Raw genomic sequence first — 26,427 nt, 5'->3', positions numbered from 1 at the left:
ATGATAAAGCTGTTAAGTCAAAGTCTGTTCTCATTTTAAACAACAGAAAAAAGGTCCCCAAACTCCAACCGGAGTCGTCATATTGAAATAATGTACATTATATATCGTAGAATTCTGAAATTCGAATGTGATACCTAATCAGTATCAAACAGTCGCTAACACTATATCTACTGGGTAATATGTATTGTAAGTTATTGCCAGTTTTTTCTTTGTTTTGCAGTTTATGAAATGTGTGATACTATGAAAGACCGATTTGACCTTGTAACTAAACACTACTCTGTCAATGATGTAGTGAAAGCATTTCTTAGAAGTAAGACATTTAAAGGATGATGCCAAATTTATATTTCTACAGCAATGTTATCCGTAAATCGCCTGCCCGTCTACGGATACTGTTTACGAAAAGTTGATGACTATTCAGAACCTATCTGTGTATGCTTGGCAATCGCTGAAAATAGAGATAATGGTTATCAATGATTCATATTATATATAAGGTCAGGTTATGTGTTGTTAATATCAGATAAACTTTTTTATCAAATGACCCACAACATATCATTTAATCACTTCCGGGTTGTGATAATTTAAATTAACTATGACACCAATTAAGCTGCCAACAACACTATTATATGTAAGTATTGTGATTAATTATTAATGTTAAATGGGTTTACAATAAGGTAACACTGGTGATACTTATTTATCATATTACATTACTCATTTTGATCTGATATGCCTATGCTCGAATATCATCTAGTGGTAATTTAAGTGTATATGAGTTTATTCGTAAACGTGGAACTTGAACTCTTCGATATACTCTCAAAATTATTCTTTAACTTACTCATAGATAAGGTAAACTGTGGTTAACTACATAAACATTAAGTAGAAACAATGCATGGCCATCTTATATTTGTATCTATTGTTCTGTTAGTGACTTTACCAGTTACAACGTTTCATTGGCTTGTGCATTTATATTGTTATAGAATGTTCATGGTACCACATCTGGCCTATCTTTTCCATCGATATTTTCAAAGAAAAGGTTATGCAAACTCTACAACTTATACTAATCGTTACAGTTTAAAAATCGTTTTGCAACCCACATATATCGTACATATAGATAATACGTGTACTTGTTAAAGAAAGATAACCGCGTTTTCGTATACATTGCTTCAAACGGAGTTCGGATTCAACAAAAATGTAATGAATTTATTTAAAAGGTCGATTGCCTTTCCGAAACAAACAAAAATTAATAAAACATCAGGAAATATTATACAATTATGGAATTTTGTGCTGGTGAATATGATGTGATATGAACTGGAAAATTAGATACAATGTATTGACCGAGGTGAACTACATTTTTCTCATTGTCACGTCCCAAACTGGTAACGTCATCGATCATGGAATGGCGTCATGCCGCTGTACTCCGATCGTTGCTTGCAGAACAAACCGCTGTTGAAACGGAAGTGTGACGACTTCGGAATCTTTCATTCGTGCATAAACTATCGACTCAAAATTCATAACTGTCTTTTGTTTAGTGGTTTGTCTTGCTATACGAGGACCTTGGGAGTTATTTCGGTAGAATTAATGCACCCAGGCCGGACTTAAACTTGGTTAAAATAGTTTGATGATTAGTTGGCGGGAAGTAGATATCACTTTGCCGTAAACATGTCCAAATGTAGTTCAACAGCGAGTAGTTAATTGTTCAAGTAACCTTAGAAATCGAGATTTAAAAAGACGTTCGGTGAGTTGGAATACATGGAACAGTTGTTCGTAATAAAAATGTATTTGGTATTAATACATTCTTAAAGCAGTTCAGATTTTTGAATATCAATGGATGCCTATTTGCTTATGATAATATTAATACACATTTGCTTATGTCGGCATATAACGTTATCTTATATTGACCTTCTTGTAGATTATTTCATTGTGGCAGAAACAGGTCACATAACTCGGGGTTATTGGATACGACATTTATTTCACACTCGGAAGTTATTTTTTAAAGTTATAAAATACACTCTCTAAAGCTCATGTCTTTTGTAACTTTTAAAACATAACTTCCGCGTGTGAAATACATTCCATATCCAACAGCCACTCGTTGTGTAGCCTCTATTTATTTCATTATTTCGTTTAAATCATCATCATTCCACATGGGTATTGATAACCACTACATTCTTAGTTCAACATTAACATCTTAAATAAAATAAAGTACTATTTTAGTCAATGTTGAAAACAAATGTGAAATTAAATTACAATGTCCATATAACTGTAGTATATACAAATAATGACTGTAATGAATACCACTGTAATAGTTATCTAGCCCAAGAAATGGAAACATCGGTATGTGTGTCTACCTAAGACTCTTCAATTGAAAGATCGATATAACATTTTTATAATTTTTTATGTTTTGTGTCCTCGTAAATTACAGGTGTAAACATAAAAGGTGATAACCAATCCTGTTCACTTGCCACATACCAGGGTTTTTAGTTAAGGGGTATACGATCTGAAGAATGGCAGTTTTCAAACTAATACTCTTACCGTTATTTGTAAGTATATCAAGTTTAAACTATGCCTTGCACTCTATCACCATAACGAAACGTATCACACTCCTATTTGTGTATTGCTATTACAGTCTGATTTAAGGCTTTGGTGTATACTATATTATTTCCATTGATTGATATACCGCTACAATGATGGAACTTATAGGTGTTCAACCAATTTACTGTTTTAAAAAGATTTCTATATATAAACTTCAACTTATTATTAATATTTATCAACATTTTTTTTCTCAAATATTTAAATTTAAATTTAGATGGATACATGTTTAGACATGCAGTCGTTCTTCTCTGCATCTACATATCATGTAACATATATATCTTGGCCTGATTCTACTGGTTTTGTATATTTCGTATGTCTGATTATGTTTTATGTAGATACCCATCACCGTCATCGTTTGCTATCAAGGTAAGTAAAATATATGTCGTCGAGTAGCGTAGTGGTTAAGTCACACATTTCTCATCTAGTCGATCTGAGTGCGATATCCCTGATTTATTTATCTACTCGACAGACCATCTAACCTTTTATTAGTCTTGCAAATATGAGAGTAATTTATGTCATTTTTTCCTCAATACATTTTTTTTAATATTCATAGAGTTACTAATCTCCATGCCAATATTCGAGTAATTTATGATTTACCTTTCCATATTTATTTTGTCTTCGAATTCATTATTCATATTCTATATCTTTTACTTATATGGTATCATTGTCGTTCATATTTTGTCATTATCGTTCATATTGTATCTTTCACTATTCTTACGATATAATCTAGTCTAAAAGTAAACTCCGTGTAATAGATTTGTAGACTACATTATACCGCTAAAATAATGAACGTTACAAAGTGAAGGACGGTGATACCATATGGAAAAAAAAGAGGTGCAGTATGAATGACGAAAATACAATATGAATATCGAAAGGCATACCTGCGTCCACCACAAGTCAATCAGGTTGGTACTGCATCAAGACTGGTAAATTTGTTGCATTCTGAACTAAATGAAAAGATGTAAGTACATCTGTCAAATTGAATAGTGGATATCAATATCAGTATCTTTTCTAGACCTGTGCACACGCGTCTAATATCATTGGTCTATATCACTACCTTTCCTTTGGTTTTTACATTTAGTTTAATGGCACACCCTCATAAATCAATAATAGAGACAATAATAAACACATCTAATGAGATGAATTATGATCACATGAGCCTATATTCTTAGGAATCAATATAATTGGCGTCTATACATCGAGTGCCTAAAATAATTCAAATTGACCTCGCACATATAGCAATATTTTTTTCGTCCAACAATGTTCCTTTTTAAATGTTTTAGAACCTCACCAGGATTAAGAATGTCATCAAGAATAGCACAACCTCAACAACAATCAGCATTTCCTTTAATGAACCGAAACCAAGTACAGGACCAATAGTACGGTACGAAGTGCGGTATGTGTATCAGGAACAGATTTGTAGTGGTGGACTGAGTACCGGTGACGTCATAACACAGTACACCAACTGTACTCACACTACTGATAGAACTGTCTGCTCCATAGATAACCTCTACCCCTACTGGAACTACAGCATCAGGGTAAGGGGTTACACCATTATAGGGCCCGGTAACTGGAGTGTTCCCGTACAACAGCGGACAGACCAGGACAGTAAGTATCACTAGTCATATAGTTCTGCATGGGTTGTAACCAAATTTGGCCAGAAATAAAATTGGGGGAAGAGAGTTTGTAAAAAGTTTGGCTCTGATTCCCCAGTGGCAGGAGGGACGGACCCATTAGAGGAAATAGACATAAATCCTTTAAATTTAAATTGCTACTACTCATAGAGTTCTGCATTGATTGTAACCTTTGGTCAGAAACGTCGTCTGTAGTAGGGGAACAAAAGTTGTGTACATTTTGGGTCTGACCCCTTGGAGCAGAAAGAGTGGAGCCAAATAGGGAAATTAGAGGTAAATCTTTAAATTCCTTCAGAAAAGAAACAATGATCCTGTATTCAGAACATAACTTGGAATTACAAACCAGGTGAGCGATATAGGCCCTCTCTGTCTCTTGTTATATTATATCTCCATAACATAAAGAGACATTCAAATCAATCCTTATAGTTCATTAACCAAAGATAATCCCTTCAAAATTCATTTTGAATTTTTTTTATCTTTGAAATTATTACGCCATTATCTCAGCCAATCTGAAGTGACGTTACAAATGGCGACGCCAGTTTTCCTTCATGGGTTGATAAATAAATTGTTAAAAAATGAAAATGCTTGTTTCAAGCAAAATTGAATTATAGTTATATAATCGAAATACAATTAGCGTTCACGATAAAATATCATACGTAATGAAATAAAATTACATATATATACCACTCGGTAATTCATTTATCCCGTGTGTTAATTACTTATTTTTATTCAATTTTACATGCATTACACTGTACAAAATAACAATTCTATTTTGTTTCGTATCTTAATCCTAATTAACAATCACACTGCCACCCATCACCCCCTCTGAATCTCTAGTTCCTAATTCAGAATACTACACTTTTCCACGTCCCCATCTCTGTGTCCAAACATCCTCATTACCAGTATCACATTATTGTTTATCGTTGATTCATCATCCTTTAGCTCAACAGAACATGACTATTATGGTCTTATATTTTATGTTGTTATCACCTTTACTGTCATAAAAATATTTCTTTCTATAAAGCATATAGAATTAACATAATTGGAATACTCTTTTTTCAAATTGCGAATCAGTTGATTCTGCTAGTGTACAATTTACCAAAGTCTTCCTTGATTTTGCTAATGTATGCATACCGAATAAAGATGTCACTGTTAGGCGAAAAGATAAGCAATGGATGAATTCTGATTTGAGGAAAAATATGAGATTTCGTGATAGATTGAGAAAAATTGCCATAAATTCCAAACATCAAAGGGACATATCTAATTTTTAAAAAAAAACAGAGGAATAAAGTTAATAACAAGAAAAAATTTGCAAAGTCATCATTTAATGACAATATAGGTGATCTTATTGATTATGATTATTCACGAGATCCGAAAAATTATTGGAAACTTGTAAAGAGATGATAAAGACAAGGCAAATCTATTAACAAATAAATATTTCTGTAGTATTACTAATATTGATGATAACAACAGTGAAGTGCCTTATGTTACGGTTGAAAACTAATAGTGTTTTGAATAATTAACTGTTCTAATTAATTTAAAGCTTGGAAAAGCTTCAGGTGAAGATGGTATAAGTCACCATATGCTTAAATACACGGTAATACAGTTTGTAAACCTCTTGAGGTTCTTTTTAATTTTTCGCTATCTACCTGTATATTTTCAAATGTATGGAAAATGGCTAAAGTTATGCCTCTATTTAAAAAAGGAAATAGACATTCTATATCAAACTATCGTCCCATTTCTCTTCTTTCTACTGTTGGGAAAGTGTTTGAAAGGGTAATATTTAAGCATTTGCATAATTATTTTTTTGAAAATAATTTATTTTACCAGTTTCAAGCCGAATTTATGCATGGTCATTCAACAGTATACCAATTAATTGAAATATACCATAACATTTGTCTCAATCTAGAAGAAAAGAAACATACTTGTATGATATTCTGTGACATTTCTAAAGCCTTTGACAGAGTCTGGCACAAAGGTCTTATAATTAAATTAAAATCATATGGTATTTCGGGTAACCTATTGTCCTGGATAGAAAATTACTTAAGTGAAAGACATCAAAAATTATTTATTAACAATTCTTCTTCTGATATTGGTATGATAGGAGCAGGTGTCCCTCAAGGTACAATTCTTTTACCTCTTCTTTTCCTTATTTATATAAATGATTTAGCCGATGAACTTCAATCAACAGCACGTTTATTCGCTGATGACACTACCCTTATAAAGTCATCATCCTCATGTCGTGAAATAGAAACAGTTTTAAATAGGGATTTAGATAAATTAAATCGATGGGCAAAAACGTGGATTGTTTCTTTTAATCCTAATAAAACTGAGGTAATTTTGTATATCAAATATTGATGACATTGACGAAAATTTGGATTTAATTTTTGATGGAACTTTATTAGATTTTAGTAGTTTTCATAGACATCTTGGAGTCATTTTTAATTCAAATGCTAAATGGTCTGATCACATCAATGAAATTTATAAATCAGTTATGAAAAAAATTAATATCTTGAGGAAAATCAAATATATGTTAAAGCGTGATTCTCTTTTAAGAATTTATAAGTCTTTTATTTTACCTGTTCTTGAATATGCAAGTTTGGGGCGGATGCACTCAGGCTGATTCAGATAAATAAGAGCGTGCTCAGCGTGAATCAGCCAGAATTATTACCGGGTTATACTAGAAATGAATCATTATATTTTGAAACAAATTTGGAACCCCTTTCGGACAGAAGAGCTAAACGAAAACTACAATTACTTTATAAGATAAACAATAATATCTCCAAGTTATCTATCAAACTTATTACCTCCTACAGTTGGCTATAATAATCCTTATACTTTAAGAAACAGTGAAAATTTCCCAATTCCAAATTACTGACTATCTACTACAACAAAATCTTTCTATCCCACTACTTTCAGAAGCTGGAACAACTTAGATGCCAATGTTAAATCCCTACATTTTCTTCCTTTAAACTAGCTCTTTCCCAACCTATTTCTACTAGTCTACTATGTTATTTTAATTATGGAGAAAGAAAATTTAATATGATACATACTAAATTAAGACATCAGTGTAGTTCTCTAAATGATGACCTTTTCCGTGTAAATTTGGCATCAAATTCTATTTGTATAAATTGTGGCTACACTTGTGAAAATGCTAATCATTTCTTTTTTGAATGTCAAAATTATGCTGCTGCCCGTACAGATATGCTTCAAGTTTTAAATGATCTACATATACAAGTAAATTTAAATTTATTACTTTACGGAAATGAAAACTTGGCTTTGGAAGAAAATTGTCGTATATTTGAACTTCAATCATTTATAAAGTCCAGCAGAAGATTTTGAACATTACATGTACATAATTTTATAATATATAGTATATCTTGTTATTATATACTCTGATTAATTCAGTTATTATTTACACCTATTGTATGAATATCATCACCTGTTAATATTTCATGTTGATTGGAGAAGGCTTCTTAGGTTGAAAGAACTTGTGCCTAATCCATTTGTCCTTTTATGACAATGAAAATATGTTTAAAGTCAAACGTCAAGTCAACAGATGGCAAATGTTCAAATTCTCTTCATATCATCTGTATAAGTAAATAAACAGAATTGAACAAAATAGAACAGAACGCATTGCTCTGGTGTTTATGAAAGGTTGTATCCATTATGTTCCTCTTATATCATTAATTTGGCCACACCTTGACGTTGAATTTCAAAATATCTTTCCGTACATCTGATATATTTTTTTCGAAATCTGGTTTTGACAAACAATGTGTTTCCTGATCAATTTCGTACTTTTCTACATTCAAATAAAGCGATCGAAGCCAATAAAGCAGTTCTAGATATATAGTCCATTATTGTCTAAACCCCATTGTTCCATTCTCGACAATAAAGAAGCCCGAAACCCTGTCTCATATATTTTTATTGGGTATTTCTCTGACAGTAAATGTCTATACCATGCTATCTTTAAATCATTTACTGCAAATAAATTTCAAAATTCGCAATTGGAATTTAATTTAAAATTTTCTTTGATTTCATCATGAGAGATGTTGTTTGAAACAAACAACACTCTACACACATTATTGAAAAATATACTATACTATATATAGGAAAGGGAATGATTTCAAAAACATCGGATTCAAGAATGTTTCGATATGGAACACATACAAAATTATTTTAGACAACATAGTTTATGAATAAATAGATATGGTTTAATTTAATCAAACATCTGCATTAGTATGCGATATTACTGCTACAAAGTAGTATAAATATCAACTATCCTAGCTGGAATACAAGGATATAAATAAAAGAATCCTTCTTTTTCAGTTTCCACATGTGAAGCTTTACAATACGTTGAAATGAACGTCTTATCTGACGATGCTCATTCTTTCCAGTTCCACATCCCCCGTCAGGTGTCAGTGTACCTGTAAAGAACTCAACGTGGATAACTGTCCAATGGATAAAGCCTGACCTGAAAACTGGACCAACCTCCTACACAGCTACAGCAATAGATGCCATAACAAAGACAAATACGTCATCCTGTACTACAAACGGTAGGTTCCTCGTTTATGTGAACATATATTGTTACGATTCATAAAATAGATTAATTCTCATATATCAAATTTCAAACATGATAAAAGAATATCATCAGATTACTTTTCTTATACATTTATTCCATCCATAGGATTTGAGAGCACAAAGTGTAAGATAGAAAATCTTGATGAATACTGGCCTTACACGATAGTCGTCAAAGCAACAACAGAGAATGAATCTACTTACTCTACAGACAATAAGACTGTCAGAACACAAGAGGCCGGTAAGTAAAATGAAGAAGACACCGACATCACATACTTGACAAAGTCAGTTATAGAATATGTAGAAAGGATTGGTAATGACCATACTTGAAATAAAATCAGAATTTCTAATTGCTGTCAAAACCAGGAATAAATATAATTATAACAATGTTTAATAAGAAATACATCATATAATGGGATGGAGATGTAAGTGAGGAGTTTCTTATTATACTTCATAACCATATTGTTCTCCATTAAGTTTTATACACAATATTTATTCTACCCTAAATAAATATTTATGCCATCAGCGCCTGGACAAGTGACTGGTTTCTGGGTAAGTGTTGAGACTGACGTCACCAAGCCTCGAACAGTCAATGTGACGTGTAACCCACCTACCGAGAGAGACAAGAACGGTATCATCACTAATTACACATTGGTATGGGGATATCCCGGAGGTACCCAGGTCAGTCATAAAGTAATATGATACTATACAGTTAAGTTGAGCATGAAAATATATACCGATATGTAAATTTAAAGCAAGATATATAGCATTATTTTAATTTTGTTACCTTTATAAATCGTTTTGTTCCACAAATTGTATAGGGGTTCTAGAAGTATGACAGTTACAAGAAAAGTTTGGGCGTGTAAAACATAACCGTAAAATATCTCAACCTACAGTAACACGACACCCGAATTTATATTATGTGATATTCATATCACTTTGTTCTCAGAGACTATGTCAATGAAGTGACATAGCGCAGTTAACTAACATCGTTAGCTTTCAACAATTGGAGTGGTATCTTCATATTTCTTTATATTCTATTGTGATAATATCGATTGAGATGCCCCGCCATAATCAAACTTCAATACATTCAATACACTTCTGTGTTAGTCATCATCGTAAGATAAAATATAAAAGTTTGTCAGTGTCAGATCTATAACTACTAAAACAAGGTGGTATACTAACAAATCAACTAATTTTCTGGTTTAGAATCATCGGACCAGCCGAACGTGTTCATGGCTTCAAATCTCCGTCGAACCACAAAAGAAGTATACCTTCACTGTAAGTAAAAATAATGTCCATGTTGTTACACGTAAAATGGGTTTGAGTACCAGACATAAGTAATAACGTGTTTTGATAGATATGTTCTGAAGTTAATGCAACTCATATATGTTACAGTCTACATGTAATTAAACAATTAAATGTTTATGATTGATCCATCTACATAATATAATTTGTGATACAATCTTAGCTTATAGATGTAAACAGTATCAATACATACATGTATGTCACCTCATCTTTCGTGTCAGGTCTGGGCCTCAACAAAACCTGGTAAAGGAAAAACAAATTCGACGAGTGAAGACATTCCTGCTGGAGGTAAGCAAGGGTGGGAAAATAAAACGACTTGTGTATAGATCTTGTGGCAGTCATCATAACTCAAGTGCCATATTGAAAAAAAAAATCATGAGTTGTTTACTTTACCATGACACTGTCATCTAAGAGGTCTTAAATTATTGTCATTGATATTATAAACAGGCCCCATTCCTTATAGTGAAATTTAATAGTTATTTCCAACTCTGTCTTCTTGGTAAGTTTTGATAATCGTGCGCATGGTTAACAGTCATAGCGTACATATACCATGTTAACATAGTTAAACGTTGCGTCGCTCGTGGTTGAAACTCATGACTATATTTTATCATATGTTTATCGATTGTACGAGTGACTTCCTCGCGCTGCTGTTTTCTTGTCAGGGATTTTGTTGGGTTTTTTTCATTTTGCTGAGGAGAGATTCTAGGTAGAATGATATTCAACTTAGGTGATCCATTTTTTAAGATAGCACAATAAAGTGTTTCTTTCAAGATGCAGTTATCTAATAATCCTTGAAGGTAAGATAGTCCCAATCACATGGGTACTATAAATACTGCATTGGTCCTTGGGTCTTTAAAAGTATATTTCAACTAAAGTGGCTGATATCACAGTTATTTTATTTTCTATCGTGCCATTTTATTGTAAATAGTTGTTTAAACACGCGTCGTGTATCATTTTGAGCTCACAGAGCCTATGTTTCAAGTTTTGTTCTGTACATGCAAATACATGTTTATGTAAGTGGTTGTTGAGAAGTATGAGAGGCGAGCGAAAGTACTGGTTGAGATTGTCACTTTGACCCTACATGACCCTGCACGTGCATGTCTCACCTGGTCCCCATTAAGGGCCTGAGGGTGACTCTGCAATATACACACGGATACACCTGTTATAGCCAAGTCTTTAGCTAAGTCTTTACAGCCATTACAAGTCAATCAACTGATATTTATTGAAATATAGTTTTTAAGTTATTGGTCGAAATACTTTCATTTAATATGGTAACATTCTAATTTACTTGTCCACCAAATTTAATTATCCAACAGATAAATACAGACCTGTCCATCTGTAAAGCGTTACAGGTACAAGTAAAATAATGTTTAATTGACAGTTTGTTACTGTATATGTAACTTTAAGATGAAAATAAATGTTAATTAGAAATCTATATAAACAAATAACTGTATACATATCTAATATTTTACAGTATTAAGTAGTTAATTTTGAGAACATTTACCAGTCAGTTTTTATTGTCAGATATTGGTATCTTCAATTCCTGTGGTAGAGGAAAATATCGATAGTGTAACAGTCGTAGGATTGGATCATAATAATCTTGTTTTCTAACACGTTATACACGGTGGGATGGTAAAGGTCCTCTCATTGAGAAATAAACAGAACATACACTTTTGTAAACAGTACATATATACACTTTTGTAACGTCTCTTTTGTGCGCTGAAGGAACGGCGAAAATTGATTTATTAAGCAAATATTTCTTTTTATTATGATATTGTTACAGTAAAAAGCATGTGTGACGTTTCGATAACTGGTACGTTGTTTATACTGTAAACTTCATTATACAAACGGCCACTATAAGTACACAAAGTTATAAAAGTGGACACATCGAACATGTCATAGAAACGTCACAAATAAAACTTTTCACTGGTTGTGTAACATTATCAAATTAACTAGACTTTCAACCCTAAAATGATTAGAAAAAATACTGTTTTATCTAAATATATTTGTTCTTACCTTTTAGCCCCCTTGGTAGTAGCCGAAAGCCAACAGATGATCTTGCTTGGATCAGCCTCGTCAGTGAGTGACACAGAGAAACAGTTCCGTGTCGATTTTAATGCGAGTCTTGTCTGTGACACGAGGAATGGAGAAATTACAAACCGTTATGTGTTTGTGTCCGAGGCAGACGTGGCTAATACAGGTGAATATTTCTTTATTTTCATGTCATTTGGTATCCTGTCAATAACGTGTAAATGGACACCTACAATATGATATGATAAGCTAATCACTCTCATATAAAAGTATAAGTATACAAGATTAGTACTGTACTAAATATGTAACCCTAGTGTAATAATAAAGTTTTATTGTTATTGTGTAATTTTCAAATACGAATTCAGAAACAAATATAATTAAAGTTATATCATAAATCAAAGATATCTTTAAGAAAGTTAAGAAATGGACGCAATTCAATTACTTTTCCATTGCCAACCTTGTTCTTCAAAGATATCGGAGGTTGGTATTGCAAAATCGAAAAAGGGACTGTTTTCGCAAATCTAAAATTCAAATATTTCCAATACTTAATTGGAAACCATAAAGCTTTCAATCCACTCTATTTGTAGGTTAACAGTTCCAATATGACCAAAATCTTAACGTGTTAAAATAGTTACACTCCCGCAACGAAGTTAAGAAGGTATACTTAAATCGGTTTGTCTACCCGTCCGTCCTTCCGCACGTCCGTCTGTCTGTATGTAAACACAAATTTGTCCGGCGAACAGATTTTGGTTCACAGAAGAGTCCCGTATTAATGAGTTTATTACTAACATTGTGCAGCGGGGAGTAGTAGTCTACAATCTGGTGACAATCTAGTTATATTTATATTATTTCATTGGGGTTTTTATTTCTATATTTATACTTCCTAATCCTAAGATTTTTTTGGCAGTTGAATCACCTTTTAAAGGATCGACAAATGACTTCAACACCAGATTGAAGAATTCTTACAAAGACTGGTCAGCTGTCAAAGATGCGGACAATATGAGTCCATATATAGCGTCGAGGTCATGGCAACCATCGTGTCGATCAGGTACATACACTCACTAGTGTCATCATATCAGCATACACATATATAATCTGCCTATTGTTTTAATGTCAGCACAATGAAATGTAGTCAAAATTAAAAGTAAATTCGGAAAAAAGACGCTAAACAATTCACCATTATACAGTTCAAATATTATCCAGGTAACGGCTTTCAGTTATCATCATCTATTCATTTTCAATTTTCAAAGTTAAAATGCCTTTCAATATGACAAAATTTACTATAATGCATGCATTACCTGTTTGTTTTCATTAACAGCGAAAAAATATTCAGCTTGTAAAAATGTTTTGCAATTGGTCAGATATAACCGCATGCGGGGTAATTTTGTGACTCAAAACCGAGATAACTCTTGCATGTCATTTTCATGTCCGTTAAATCGAATCTCGACCTGCTAGAGGAAAGGCAGATGGTATATCCACCAAACCAAGCGATCATTTATATGGCCTTGATTGGAAGAGGATTGTATCACGTTTCACGGGATCCTGTATTTATTTCATATGGATTAGTTTTATAAATTCTAAAATCTCATGATATGTTGCATCTATTTATATACAGACCAAGACAGAAAGAGGCGGAGAAGATCAACGCCTGTTAAGACTGTGGCGTTCACGGTGGGTGCAGGAGGAGATTGTAGTGGAGACTGTAATGGTTACGTCCAGCCAGGCAAATTTTACAAGTACGATAGTTTATATCTTATTAAACGGAATTAAGTTGCTTTCTTTGCGCGATAACGCATAACAAATCAATACATAATGAAGCTCCGTAAACAAGATGGCCAACCGGCCGCCATGTTGGATTTCATCGTTGAAGTTTGTTACTGCTATTTCTTAGAAAGTTCGGAAGCGATCTGTTTCAAATTTTATATGTTATATGTTTGTCAGACATAGATCATTCTTTGGTGGGCCACAAGATCATAAGATCCCTCTGGGATCTCTTGTTAATTGTTACAATTTTGGGCGAGTTTTCCATTATTTGCTGGTGTCCTCGTTGTCTTTTTCAGTTTGTTATTTTCTGTGTACGATTCCTGAAATAAGTTATGTACCAAACTTTATGCATACTCTAAAGCAGTGTTCATTCATAAGGATAAGTGTCATCGTCTAATCAGACGTATGAGAAAATAATGCTTGGATCGTTTAATGCAAGAAAAAATACTTTCCACTTATATCACAACAAATATTTAGCCTGTAAAAAATAGAATAATAACTTGTAACAATGCAGTAAATAATGTTATTTATATTGTATCGAGTATTAAGATGAGGTATATTGTGTCTGTCTTTTTTATAATACCGCATATGTTTCAGGGTTAGAGTTGCACTGTGTACAGATACTGGATGTTCGGAATCTGAGTGGAGTAATCCCATAAAAACAGGTGCTTGTAAACAAAAATAACATGTTTGTACATTTTATATGAGATAATATGCTAAGTATTTGGGTATTTTTTACAGAAAGATAGCTGTGGTCTGTAGATGTTTTATCGTAGAACTCCTATGTTATTTGATTCCGGGATAAAAGTGTGCATTTCATTGATCGTGCGTAATACTTAAAACTTGAATAGAATTATATAGCCATATACTAAAAAGTACTTGTTATTGAACAAAGGTGAACGTTACAATTTCTCGCTAATTTTATAGATTTGCATATTGTACGTATTTACGTCGCGTTAATGAATTTTAAAGGGGGAAGAAACTTGAAAACATGCCTAGTTTTTTTTCGTTATTTTTTTTTTTTGACAGAACCCAATTTGACGCCATCCATCGTTGGAGGGGTGATAGGAGCTCTACTAGCTGTTGTTATATTCCTGGTAGTAATGTTTATACTGAGGAGGCGCTCCATGTTGTAAGTCACTGTTTCTATTATAAGTCTGAAAATGACCGTAGTTTCAGTCCATGTAACAGATTTGAAAAGACAACAAAAACTCCCTGTTTTTCAATAGCTTTTCAGTTTCCTATTGATAATACAGACACTTAAAAAAATTATAGTTTCATAACCAAACTGGTTTATTCAACTACAATGTCAATTTTCCCGCGCGGACTAACAAACAAGTAAACAAGACTCGCATCCATTTATGTAGATAATACTACACCAAGTCTAGGCTGCATTTATTGGCTCATAATGCAGGTCAAGATAATCATTAGAGTAATGGGAGTCTCTGTGGCAAAATGTAAATGTTCTTCAATATTATATTGAAAATATAGTTTTATGTTATAAGATCTACCGTAGTTTTAGTGGATGACAAAATGGAAAAAGTAAAATAATACTAATAATTGCTATGCCAAAGTTTCATTTTTACCGTTTGAGGTTTAAGGTTTAATCAATTACATGTGATCACGCAAGGTCATATTTATCATTTAAGAGAGGAATCACCAGATTGATGCTGTATCTTGTTGCATATCATTTATGAAAAACAAGATTTTATAGTTCAACTTTCAAAACTGTCACTTACTTTCACATGGTCACTAGATGGTGGGTCTATTCATCAGACAACAGGCATTCTTGTGTTAATTCTTTGGAAATAATCCTCCTTGTTGACTAAAATAAGTATGCATATCTCCAATTTGTTTGAAATACGTTACATACACGGAACTTATCAAGACAGCTCTGTAAACTATTTCGTTCAATAAAACTAACCGTCTAGATAGAGGCAGCTACTAATAATAGTATTTAATTGGTCAATTTGAAAGGTCACCAGAACGTGATCCCTAATGGGATGTTTTAAGATCCTCTACAGAAGGAAGTGAAATAGTGAGCAGTATTTTAATGAGATTGAATTATCTCAAAGATGACTCACATGTACACCGGTGTATTTTTTTATTATTATGACGTTCTTTATTAACAGCCTGTAGTCTGTATGGATATGTAATATCGCGATAGCTTAAAACGTTTTGTTTCATTATGTATTCATCCTTCTATATCACAATTCTAATCACCACATTTTTGTTTGCTCACCTTTGACGGTTAAACAGATGTTTCAAGAAAGATAAAGAAGAAGGATTTTCCGAAATTACTGGGAAAAGTAATCCTGGATTCCGAGGGGAATCTACTGAAATGGTTATCCGACAAAAACCAAGGTTTGTGGTCTTACTTTATTTGTTAATTTAAATGATGAAAGGTATTACGACTATGAAGTTTATTTTTTCGGGACAAAATGTTAAAAATACTTCTTAAATATTGTTTACATGTCCTGTGGTGTTTCTCATGTTTGTACATTTTATTCGTCAGTGATTTGAATTTCATGATACAATGTGCACAAAAGTCACAAAAGTAATTAAGCGGTTTAAGAGGAGACCTACAATTCTTGAAATAATGAATTTACGAAATGTTCTTGTCTGTCTAACTCTTAACCTTTAGTAAAAAACATGTTTTATTGTAGAAATATCAACGTATCGGAGTTTGGTGAGAAGTTCAATCTGTTGAGCAGAGACAGCAATATGAAGTTTTCAGAAGAAGTCAAAGTATGTATCGTAATAACTAAAATTAACATTCACTGATATCACATCTAGTTTAGTATGCTAAACAATTACATTTTATGTGTGGCAGACTAACACCGTTTCAAACGTAAATAGCAGATACCTGAGTGTGTTTCTTGTTTATTGAATCATTTTTATGCTGTTAAATGATTACATTCATGTGTAACAGATTCCCTTTCCTTATCACCTATTGTGACTTGTATTATTGATGATCGTATGTGTTACAACTGCTGAAGGAGTGAAATGTTATATGTGTATTGTATGAGCGACTGGCATTATTGATGATCGTATGTGTTACAGCTACTGAATCATTGATAATCGTATGTGTTACAGCTACTGAAGGAGTGAAATGTTATATGTGTATTGTATGAATGACTGGTATTATTCATGATATTATGTGTTACAGTTACTGAAGGAACTTAGCCCGACACATCCGACACGTAGTGCTGAGGAACAGGCCGTTCGCATAAAAAACCGCTACACAAATATACTGGCATGTAGGTAGTTCGTCAGAATGGTCTGGTAATGTAGGGGAAATAACTCCCATAGTAGTTTGTTAGGTAGTCTGATGTGTGAGGATCCATCGGAGTAGAAACGTGTGGAAGGGGAAATAACTCTCACTTTTTGTCTTGCACAGCATATATTTTTCATGAAATATGTTTATAAACGTGAACAAATTAATTTAGAAAAAATAGTTTCAGTTATACCGTGGCATGAAATAACATTCTTGGGATGTTTCTCCAAAAAGTTATTTTCATGAAATGCCAAACTGTACATTTTTTTCATCGTCTTCTCTAAACACGTAGCAAATTAGGCAAAATAATAATCGAGAAGATACATCATATACATCATCTTTTAGCTAAAATGGTATTTGTATATAAGCAAATTCAACATCAGTAACGTTTGTAAGGATAAGAGTTTTTGAGCATCCTAAATTCTCCATTGTTTGATATACAGATGACCACAGTCGAGTTAAACTACTACCACTAGACGAGGAAGAAGGTTCGGACTATATTAACGCCAATTACATTCCTGTAAGTCTGAAATCAATTTGTAAATAAACAACAACCAATTAGACTTATTTTTAAACATTAGATACATATAAATGTAAAAGCAATATTCGTTATATTTTAGAGTATATAATGTTTAAACACATGACCCAAAAAGAAAAAATCATATAGTAATAAAGTTGTTAATTGGATGAGACTAATGTGTCACATTAGAAGCATGTTATGCAGGTTGTATAATTTATACTGATTAACTACATGACTCTGAAAGAAAATAATAAATCCAATAGCAATAAATCTGTTATTTTGGTCTGATGAATTGATCAAACTTGTCGTTCCCCCATTTTTATCTTTTCACTATTGATTTTAGTAGGTTGATTTAACAACGTCAATTCCTTTTTTTCGATTTAGAAATGCTCTGGAAATGTGACAATGTACATACAATGATATAAACATGTACATGACAATTACTTAATATCTTAATATCGCTCAATAAACTGATTTTACATGCGATTTATCTGAAACATTTTAATGTTTGCCTTTTTCTTTAGGGTCATAATTCCAAGCGAGAATACATCGCCACTCAAGGGCCTTTGGTGTGTACTAAGGACGACTTCTGGCGGATGATCTGGGAACAGAATGTCAGTGTCATCGTCATGTTAACGCAGCTGGTAGAGAGAGGAAGGGTACGTAATTTATTGTTTAGTATCGGTATGTTAACTGGATAGAGAGAGGATGGATACGTGAAAACAGTACACTTACAGTTGATAGAGAGAGGACGGATACGTGAAAACAGTACACTTACAGTTGATAGAGAGAGGACGGATACGTGAAAACAGTACACTTACAGTTGATAGAGACTAGAGAGCGGAAGGGTACGTGAAAACGGTACATGTACAGTTGAAAGAGAGAGGAAGGATACATGAAATAGTTGATAAAAAGAGGAAGAATGCGTAATCTAAAGTACAATATCGTCGTGTTAACTCAGTTGATAGAAAGAGGAAGATAACAATTTCATAGTATCGTCATGACAACTCATTTTATAGAAAAATAAAAGGAATTTTAACTCAGTTGATATAGTGCCCATATTCTATATTGCATTCACCTTTGAAAAACCATGATAATTGTAAATAAAAATAACACCAACATTTACTTGTAACAGACGTATGTAACGAAGGCTAAGAGTACTGAATTATTCCTTACATTGGATATAAACACAATAAAATGTATCATTTGATTATATTGATAGAGAAAATGTGACCAGTACTGGCCTGAGGAAGTGTCCGAACCTGTCTTCTTCGGTGACCTTATCGTCCGGATAGACTCCGAGTCCACTCTACCGGACTACGTCATCCGCGTCATCAGTATGCAGCTGGTAAGTATGTGCGTCATCATTACGTCATTGGACAACATCCGATCAGTCTAAGACTGTAATTACCTTCTGGCTATTTCTACTAGAAATTTGATTACACAGCTTTGTAAATATTAAATAACCAAAACAAATCAAAACTTATTTAGACAGAATACCATTTAAGATTGTGTGAAATGAAGGAATGAATTAGTCACAAACATGTACGGTATGGATCGTCGATGTAAATGATTCATCTTATCCCGAGGCCTGGTTACATTACTAGGGTAAAGGTACAGGTCTCCATATACATGTAAATCTTTGCTTTGTTTATGTTTGTGCTAGTTTCATCACTATTGAGCTTGAATTTGGGTTATTCTTATCATTATCATTAAAATTAATCAATACCTTCGAGCGAAAATATAGCGTAATTAAACATAAATGGTATACCGATTATGCAGAATAACAGGAAGAAGAAGATGAAGCAGGTACATTTCCTGAAATGGCCTGATATGGGCTGCCCTGATACCACGTGGCTCCTCCTAAACTTCGTACAGGACGTGCGACTCTTCATGCCCCACCAAAACCCCGGGCCCATAGTTGTCCACTGCAGGTAGTTGGTCCAGAAGAGATTACTATATCCCCAATACTATACAATAATAATCTAAATGCATGCTATTTTCTGGTGGACCCGCATGCAAACTCTCCTGCCATTCCTCTAATATAGTGGACGGAGTGGTCGTACAGAAAACAAAAAATATCTAGTTAATATATATAGTGACTTAAAAACAGAAGTAACACATGTACTGTAAAATACATTCATAGATTTTATATCTTGACTGAACGACAGACAATGTATTGATATGGAACAGGAAAGGAGAAAATGTAGCGGCCAGACCGGATTTGAACCCGGGATCTCCGAACACTAGCCGAATGCTCTACTGCTAAGCGCTCCAGTCCAGTCCCGCTTCACTCCTCCCTCCTTTTCCAAAGTGTTCGCCCTCGAAGACATACGAGACCCTTATACCACCACCGTGGGTACTTTAGTTGGGCGCAAATAGTGTAATAGGAGAGTAGAAAATGTAGTGACCAGACCGGGATTCGAACCCATGACCTCCAAACACTAGCCGAATGCTCTACCGCTGAGCTACCTGGTCAACGATGGTCGACCCAGTCCAATCCCGTTACAGATGGATAGGACCAATAAGTTCAACTTCCCAGCAAAGAGTATATACATACATCATAGGCCTATCGTAGTGCATCTTCGCTTGACAATAGTGTTCAATACGATTGCAAGGTACTGGGTCGTAAGCGGAGAGTTGTTCCAGTGACCTGTGTACTCTGATGATGTATAGCATTAATTTCTGGTAGAAACCATGAAAATACTTCTGTAGATGTGAGTTGTTACTGGTCTCGGGACACGTAAGAGGGTGGTTATGGTATCGTGGAAACAAATGCTACTCTGTACGTTATGATGGTATTGCCAGCGCAATAGACAGGTGACCATCTAGTGAGAGAATAGTGATCCATAGTCGAGGGCATGTCATATTCCTAGAATCTTCCTCAATAGCATGGTTTATAGCTTCTACTGTAATTTCATAGTGTATTGCATGGAATGTGGGCAGAATAACGAATTTCTTTATCTTGAAGCAAAAGATGTCTATCTTTCTGATGGCAGACTAGTGGAAACTGCCAGCATAATGGTATATGTATGCATGCCTTTCTTTATAAACCTTATGTAGTCAGCTTTACCCTGAACAGGGAGACATCGAGAGACGGGTAAAACACCTGCTGTACCTAGCATGGCCTGACATGGGGACTCCAACCACTTCCAACAGCATGCTCAAATTTGTGGAGTCGTGTCGTAAACACAAAAATCCTGCTCTGCGTGGCCCAATAGTTGTCCACTGCAGGTAATGTCTTTCCGAGGCTCTCCCTCTCATATAAACTGTGTCAAAATATATTAACGTGTGAGGTTATTTAGATTGTTTTCTTGTAGTCACGAAATGGAATAAAGTAATTATCATGTAAAAGCATAATAAATTTTTATTTGAGAAGTTTGTTCGATAAGAAAACAATGTCAAATAATAAAGTATAAAAACTTCCTTTGTTATATCTGATAATAATTCTACACAATATTTCAACTTTCGTTGTTACAAACATTTTTGATTGGCTGAAATATTTGTTTTTATCCCATAATGTATTAAATATTGTCGTTATTGTCGATTGTGATAATAGTTTCTGTAATAGGAGAATCAACCAAAAACGTAGAGTTCCTTATGTATTGAGAATAGAATTGATCAAGTTTAATATTTTTCATTTAATTAAAATGATATATTGGAGCGTTATATATACCGAAACATAAAGGTGTATATTGTTTTTTAAATCATTTCTTTAAAATTTCCATCTTAGTAACGATGATATGCTGACGCGTTATATCTCTGAAACGTTAAGATAGATGTTCAAGTTAATTTGACAGTATTTAACATTAATATTTACCTCCTATCGTGGTAGCGCTGGTGTAGGGAGAACGGGAACTTATATAGCTGTAGACCACCTGATACAGAGGCTGAACGCTGGTAAACAGGAAGTGGACATATTCAATATGGTGTTGGGCATGCGTAATGAACGGCCTAACATGGTGCAAACAGAGGTATAATTGTGTTGGCTATAACACGTACATGTTTTATTATACTGAGATATGACATATATATGTCACTTAACATAACCTATCCTATCATGTCATACGACATAATTATAAATAATAGTTACAAGGTCAAGGTCACAGTTGACCTTGTAGAAGCATTTTTCTCCGCGGACTCGAAACTTTCGTTTCTTATACAGGCAATAAGATGAAAGTGTACATGCCTGTATTCTAAAACTAAAGTATTGGGATAAACATAACGTTACACTCTTGGTAATCTTAACTGTTTCTCTCAACAAAATATATACTAATCGGCAAAATGTTTCTGATGTTAAGGTTAGAGGGCACGGATGATGTTCGCCATTTTTTGTGTTACAGGACCAATACATATTTATACATGAGTGTATTAAGGACTTCCTGACGTCAGGAAATGACGAGGATGAAGAGGACGAGGAAGAGGAGGAGGAAAGCGACGAGCGTAAGTATGATTGACATTATTGATGTTTTTTTTTTAATTTTCTTCAAATACAATCACTTAAATTTTAAGATTCGTTCGATTTTAATCTAGTTTCTGTCGGAACACCCTATGTTCAGCATACGTTACCCCTCTTGTCCCAGACTATTTGTACTTGTTTCGAGTATTGTAAACCCTCTTATTCGGCGTTTCCCTTTTTCAGAATATACCACAATGTTCCGACCCGGGGTTTATTATTATTGTAGATCATTCAAAATAAAACGTGTTAAATTTGTGAGTCTTGAATGGCCTTTAAAATGATAAAACAAGGGGAAAATCTATTTTAGGCTTGTAAATGATACTTTAACTACAAATATGACGTTTTATTTGGCTATGACCTGACCCGATTATAGATAATGCATCATATAAAGGATATTACAAAAAAAATATTAAAACTTAAGATGCACCTTACATCTCTTTCGTCCATCAGTGATGTTATGGACCAGAGTTAACAATTACTGGAGGTTAAGCAGACGTGTTTTAAAGTAGATCTAACAAAAAAGATGATATGGATGAGAAAAGGATGTGAAAAGGATGAGAAAAGGATGTGAAAAGTTTTGTAGGAAATAAGGTTCAGAAAATCTCGATTGTGTATATTTTATTTTATATTAAAAGAAATATAAAGAAAGGAAGTTGTGCTTATTTCTGAGATTTTCTTGTTTCAGCTATCTACCAGAATACGTGATAGATGTTGACTAACAGTAATAATTTAGATGTGAACATTCACGATGATTGTCGACAAACATCAAATGATAATGATGAGGCTGTTTCTACACGATAATGACAAAGCGAGAACAGAACAAGAGTACTTACGTCAAGTCATTATATGGTGATGCACATTATAATTATATGTCAGAAACATGTCAACATTCTATTATATACTTCTAATTCATATTTGATTTGAGCAACCGTGTACTAGTCATGAAAATGTCACTTAGAAATATTCCTAATTGATTTTGTATGTAACTTTTACATAAAATGGTGCTTACTTGCATGTTGATTATCATTAATGAAACTAATGTGCTTTGTGATTGTATATTTATTTTTATTGTGTGTATTTCATTGTTTAATTCGTCCGATACTTGTACAAACTTCGGTTAGTCCAATGTATCAATACTGATGTAGTCCTAATTATTCTGCTGTTTTGTCGACTTTATCATATTGTCCCATTTACATATACCTCGGCCTGTATAACTCTTAAAACGGCAGGATAATTCGGACTAACAGAAAGTGTCTTGTGTCCGTTAAATTTTCAATCCATCGGTTGTCACTATAGCCAGTGTCATGCCGCTATGTGAAGAATATAATTTGGTTGTAAATATGCTGTTTAAGATGTCGGCTATACGACTAGTGAATATATCACAGTGATTTGTTGTCTATACGTACAGTTGTATATGTATTATGTTAATATATTCGGAGTTCCCATTTGTTTTTACTCCCTCTGTCACGTTCCTATGTAAATCTGACGCGCTTACCTCCCTTGTTGTGTTACAAACAAAAAGACCTAATACATTCCTCTTTATAATGAATCAAGATGTCTCTGCATAATTTCGTGAAACCGTTAATCTCCGTGGCGGTTGCTGCTGAGTCATACAAAATAGTGTTTCTTAGTCCATACATCACCACCTTGTGCCGTATGTCTGTTTCACAGCGTACGAATTCATACGTACATGTGAAGCTTTACTTATTAGAGGGGGCTGATGTTGTGGTAACAAAAACTTTAAATTAATACATTATATTTTACCATTGCCTTGCCAAAATATAAATATATAACGTTGGGTGAATTATGCTATATTGTTAGTTAGTTTTGCCTTTCTCTTGCCAGAATACGTAGAACTGTTAATTTCGCGAGGTGATATTTCGTGTATAGTTTGAGGTATCCGTTAGATATTAATTCATGGAGTCGTGAGGATGTATTTTTAGACTTCCTGAATTCAGGATACCGCCAAAGTCAGCTTGCGAAATTTAACTTATAGAGTTTTTATCAGATAATAATAGATAGAAAAATATTTCACCGACACAAATGACGGGCGAAACAATATCAAAAATTACCAAACACCGTCTACCGATACAATATCTGCTACATCCCTTTTCTGTGTGCAATTACATAAAAAGGAACAATGATATATTGAGCACATGTTTTTGTCATTTTTAAAGATTTCCATAAATCACATGTCTATGTCTGTATCGTTGTTCAATGCATCATTATCTCGTGTGACATCTAATGTCGTAATTGTTAATTATCTGCTGGCAGATATTTTACTGTTAATTAACAAATCTAGTCGCAATAATTTTAGTTTAGAAACGTTTTGTCAATGGTTCCGATTTAGTGGCACAATATCACTGTGATCAGAGTTAAAATGTATGGTGTATAATGTTCAATATTTCTGTGATTTATAATAGAGATTTTTTAGCTTAGTCGGTTCACTGTACACTAAACTCCGGTTTTCTACATTGACATATTGACATTATGTTTCTACCTAGGTTTTAATTGGCATATTTTTGCGAAAAATAAGTGTCGGACAACATTGATAATGTGACAATCTGTCTCATCAAATTAAAGAGAAAATCGCATATGGAAATGCTTTTTTATATTTTCATAAGATATGGTGCTACATATTCTATACAATATATACCATATTTGAACAATTCAATGGGTTAAGTTGGGTTTTTTCCCCAAACAATCAAACCTTAGTTACAAATATGTTCACTTCCGTCATGCATTGTTGTATATTGTCAAAGAATAATTGATACATCAGAAATCCTGTCTAAAACATTTTATGTAATTTTAATATAGCATTATTGTTTTTTGCCTATTATTTGTTCATGCTTTATGTTTTGTATTTTCATTTTAGCTTTAAATTCGTGTTATTTTTTTCTACTTTGCGATAAAATTATACAAACAAGAAATTCTTTTTTTCATTTTTCATCACGTAACTTAGTTTGCAACTATAAATTTAATTCTGCCTAGACCTTTAGTTAATTAATTCAAGATAAATCAGAGAATATCATTACATTTCATTGAGATAATTGAAATCCATGCTTCTTAACGGTTAATAGGATTCGTGTGTTATTATTTACAATATTTTCTGGGTCACAAATATATTTTAACATGTTCATAGGTGCTGAAGCATTATTGTGTACATTCCATTAACCAGAAATTGTATATTTTTGTAATAATGCAGTTATCATTTTCTAATTAAATTATGATATATTTCATGTTTGTTTTATGTTATTCTTGTGTTATTTATGTTATTTGATTGTATTAACACCCTAAAGCACCCCAGCCAACAAAGCTATCACTATTACAATTAGGCACAACACAAACATACTGCAGTGACCCGTCCTTATATGACCTTGACTGTTGATGAGACGTTAATCTAATCCACCAATCAACCAACCCCAGTCAACAATCAGTTACTGAATAGTTTAATTTCGTTAGGAGAAAATTTTCTTGTGATTTTCTCTTTCATATGTATTCGAAAGAAAAAGATTCGTACATTGTCGATTTCTTACAGGGAAAAAAACCCATATCGATTAGCTTTCTTGTCGTTAGCTCTGTAGTATTTGTAGGTAATACTGTTTGCGTTAATTACCTTATTGTGTATATTCCAGTAAATCTATGATGACGCAGTTATTTTCATTATTAAATATTTCAACATACAGATATAATCCAATTTCACATATTACACATATAAACAGATGTATGTCTAGATAGATGACCTTCAATATAATTTTACAAACGAAAATAGAAGAGTGCATGGTATTCTTTGTACCCGAAGCGTGATTGTCCTTAGCTACAAGTCATCTGACCGTGTGTTTCGGCCAATGGACGGATCAGTTATCATTCACCCTATGCAGGATAATGAACTCTGACATGGAGGTTTCAGCCCATGGACGAGTTACTTGACAATTGTTCCAAAACGATAACCTGTGACATGGTGTTTTCAGCCAATGGACGCGTTACTTGACAATTGTTCCAAAAACATGACCTCTGACATGGTGTTTTCAGCCAATGGACGAGTTACTAGACAATTGTTCATAAAACATAAACCCCTGATATAGTGATTTCAGCCAATGGACGAGTTACTTGGCAATTGCACCAAAAGCATGACCTCTGACATGGTGGTTTCAGCCAATGAACCAGTTACTTGACAATTGTTCCAAAAGCATGACCTCTGACATGGTGGTTTCAGCCAATGAACCAGTTACTTGACAATTGTTCCAAAACGATAACCTGTGACATGGTG

General features: G+C 33.5%; 2 protein-coding genes across 3 annotated transcripts; both read left to right on the top strand.

Moving 5' to 3' along the window:
- The first annotated feature begins 2,898 nt into the window (after positions 1–2,898).
- Positions 2,899–12,729, top strand: LOC138327454 (tyrosine-protein phosphatase Lar-like). The gene is made up of 9 exons (XM_069273590.1): positions 2,899–2,952; positions 3,870–4,194; positions 8,618–8,776; positions 8,908–9,039; positions 9,325–9,479; positions 10,008–10,079; positions 10,328–10,394; positions 12,130–12,306; positions 12,725–12,729. The coding sequence occupies exons 1-9, from the start codon at positions 2,899–2,901 to the stop codon at positions 12,727–12,729; spliced, it is 1,146 nt and encodes a 381-aa protein (XP_069129691.1).
- A 296-nt stretch (positions 12,730–13,025) lies between these two features.
- LOC138329477 (tyrosine-protein phosphatase 10D-like) lies at positions 13,026–25,396 on the top strand. 2 transcript variants are annotated; one of them, XM_069276505.1, is made up of 14 exons: positions 13,026–13,185; positions 13,753–13,873; positions 14,499–14,566; positions 14,931–15,033; positions 16,161–16,265; positions 16,568–16,649; positions 17,071–17,161; positions 17,622–17,698; positions 18,223–18,357; positions 18,921–19,046; positions 20,781–20,932; positions 21,534–21,672; positions 22,042–22,141; positions 22,843–25,396. In XM_069276505.1, exons 1-14 carry the CDS (start codon positions 13,137–13,139, stop codon positions 22,860–22,862), a joined length of 1,368 nt encoding a protein of 455 aa, XP_069132606.1. In that variant the 5' UTR covers positions 13,026–13,136; the 3' UTR covers positions 22,863–25,396. The 2 variants fall into 2 exon arrangements, with proteins under 2 accessions (XP_069132606.1, XP_069132613.1); XM_069276512.1 differs by lacking the exon at positions 20,781–20,932 and adding an exon at positions 19,481–19,632.
- The last annotated feature ends 1,031 nt before the right edge of the window (positions 25,397–26,427 follow it).

Source organism: Argopecten irradians, chromosome 1 (assembly GCF_041381155.1).
Source record: "Argopecten irradians isolate NY chromosome 1, Ai_NY, whole genome shotgun sequence".
Lineage (NCBI taxonomy): Eukaryota > Metazoa > Mollusca > Bivalvia > Pectinida > Pectinidae > Argopecten > Argopecten irradians.
This window is presented reverse-complemented; position numbering and strand designations above follow the sequence as displayed.

Bases quoted from the DNA above. Each gene is read 5' to 3' on its own strand.
- LOC138327454 (XM_069273590.1), top strand. From the start codon at position 2,899: ATGTCTGATTATGTTTTATGTAGATACCCATCACCGTCATCGTTTGCT. The intron at 4,195-8,617 runs GTAAGTATCACT...CATTCTTTCCAG, and splicing joins ACAGCGGACAGACCAGGACA to TTCCACATCCCCCGTCAGGT. The intron at 9,480-10,007 runs GTCAGTCATAAA...TTTCTGGTTTAG, and splicing joins GATATCCCGGAGGTACCCAG to AATCATCGGACCAGCCGAAC.
- LOC138329477 (XM_069276505.1), top strand. From the start codon at position 13,137: ATGAGTCCATATATAGCGTCGAGGTCATGGCAACCATCGTGTCGATCA. The intron at 13,874-14,498 runs GTACGATAGTTT...CATATGTTTCAG, and splicing joins CAGCCAGGCAAATTTTACAA to GGTTAGAGTTGCACTGTGTA. The intron at 17,162-17,621 runs GTAGGTAGTTCG...TTTGATATACAG, and splicing joins CTACACAAATATACTGGCAT to ATGACCACAGTCGAGTTAAA.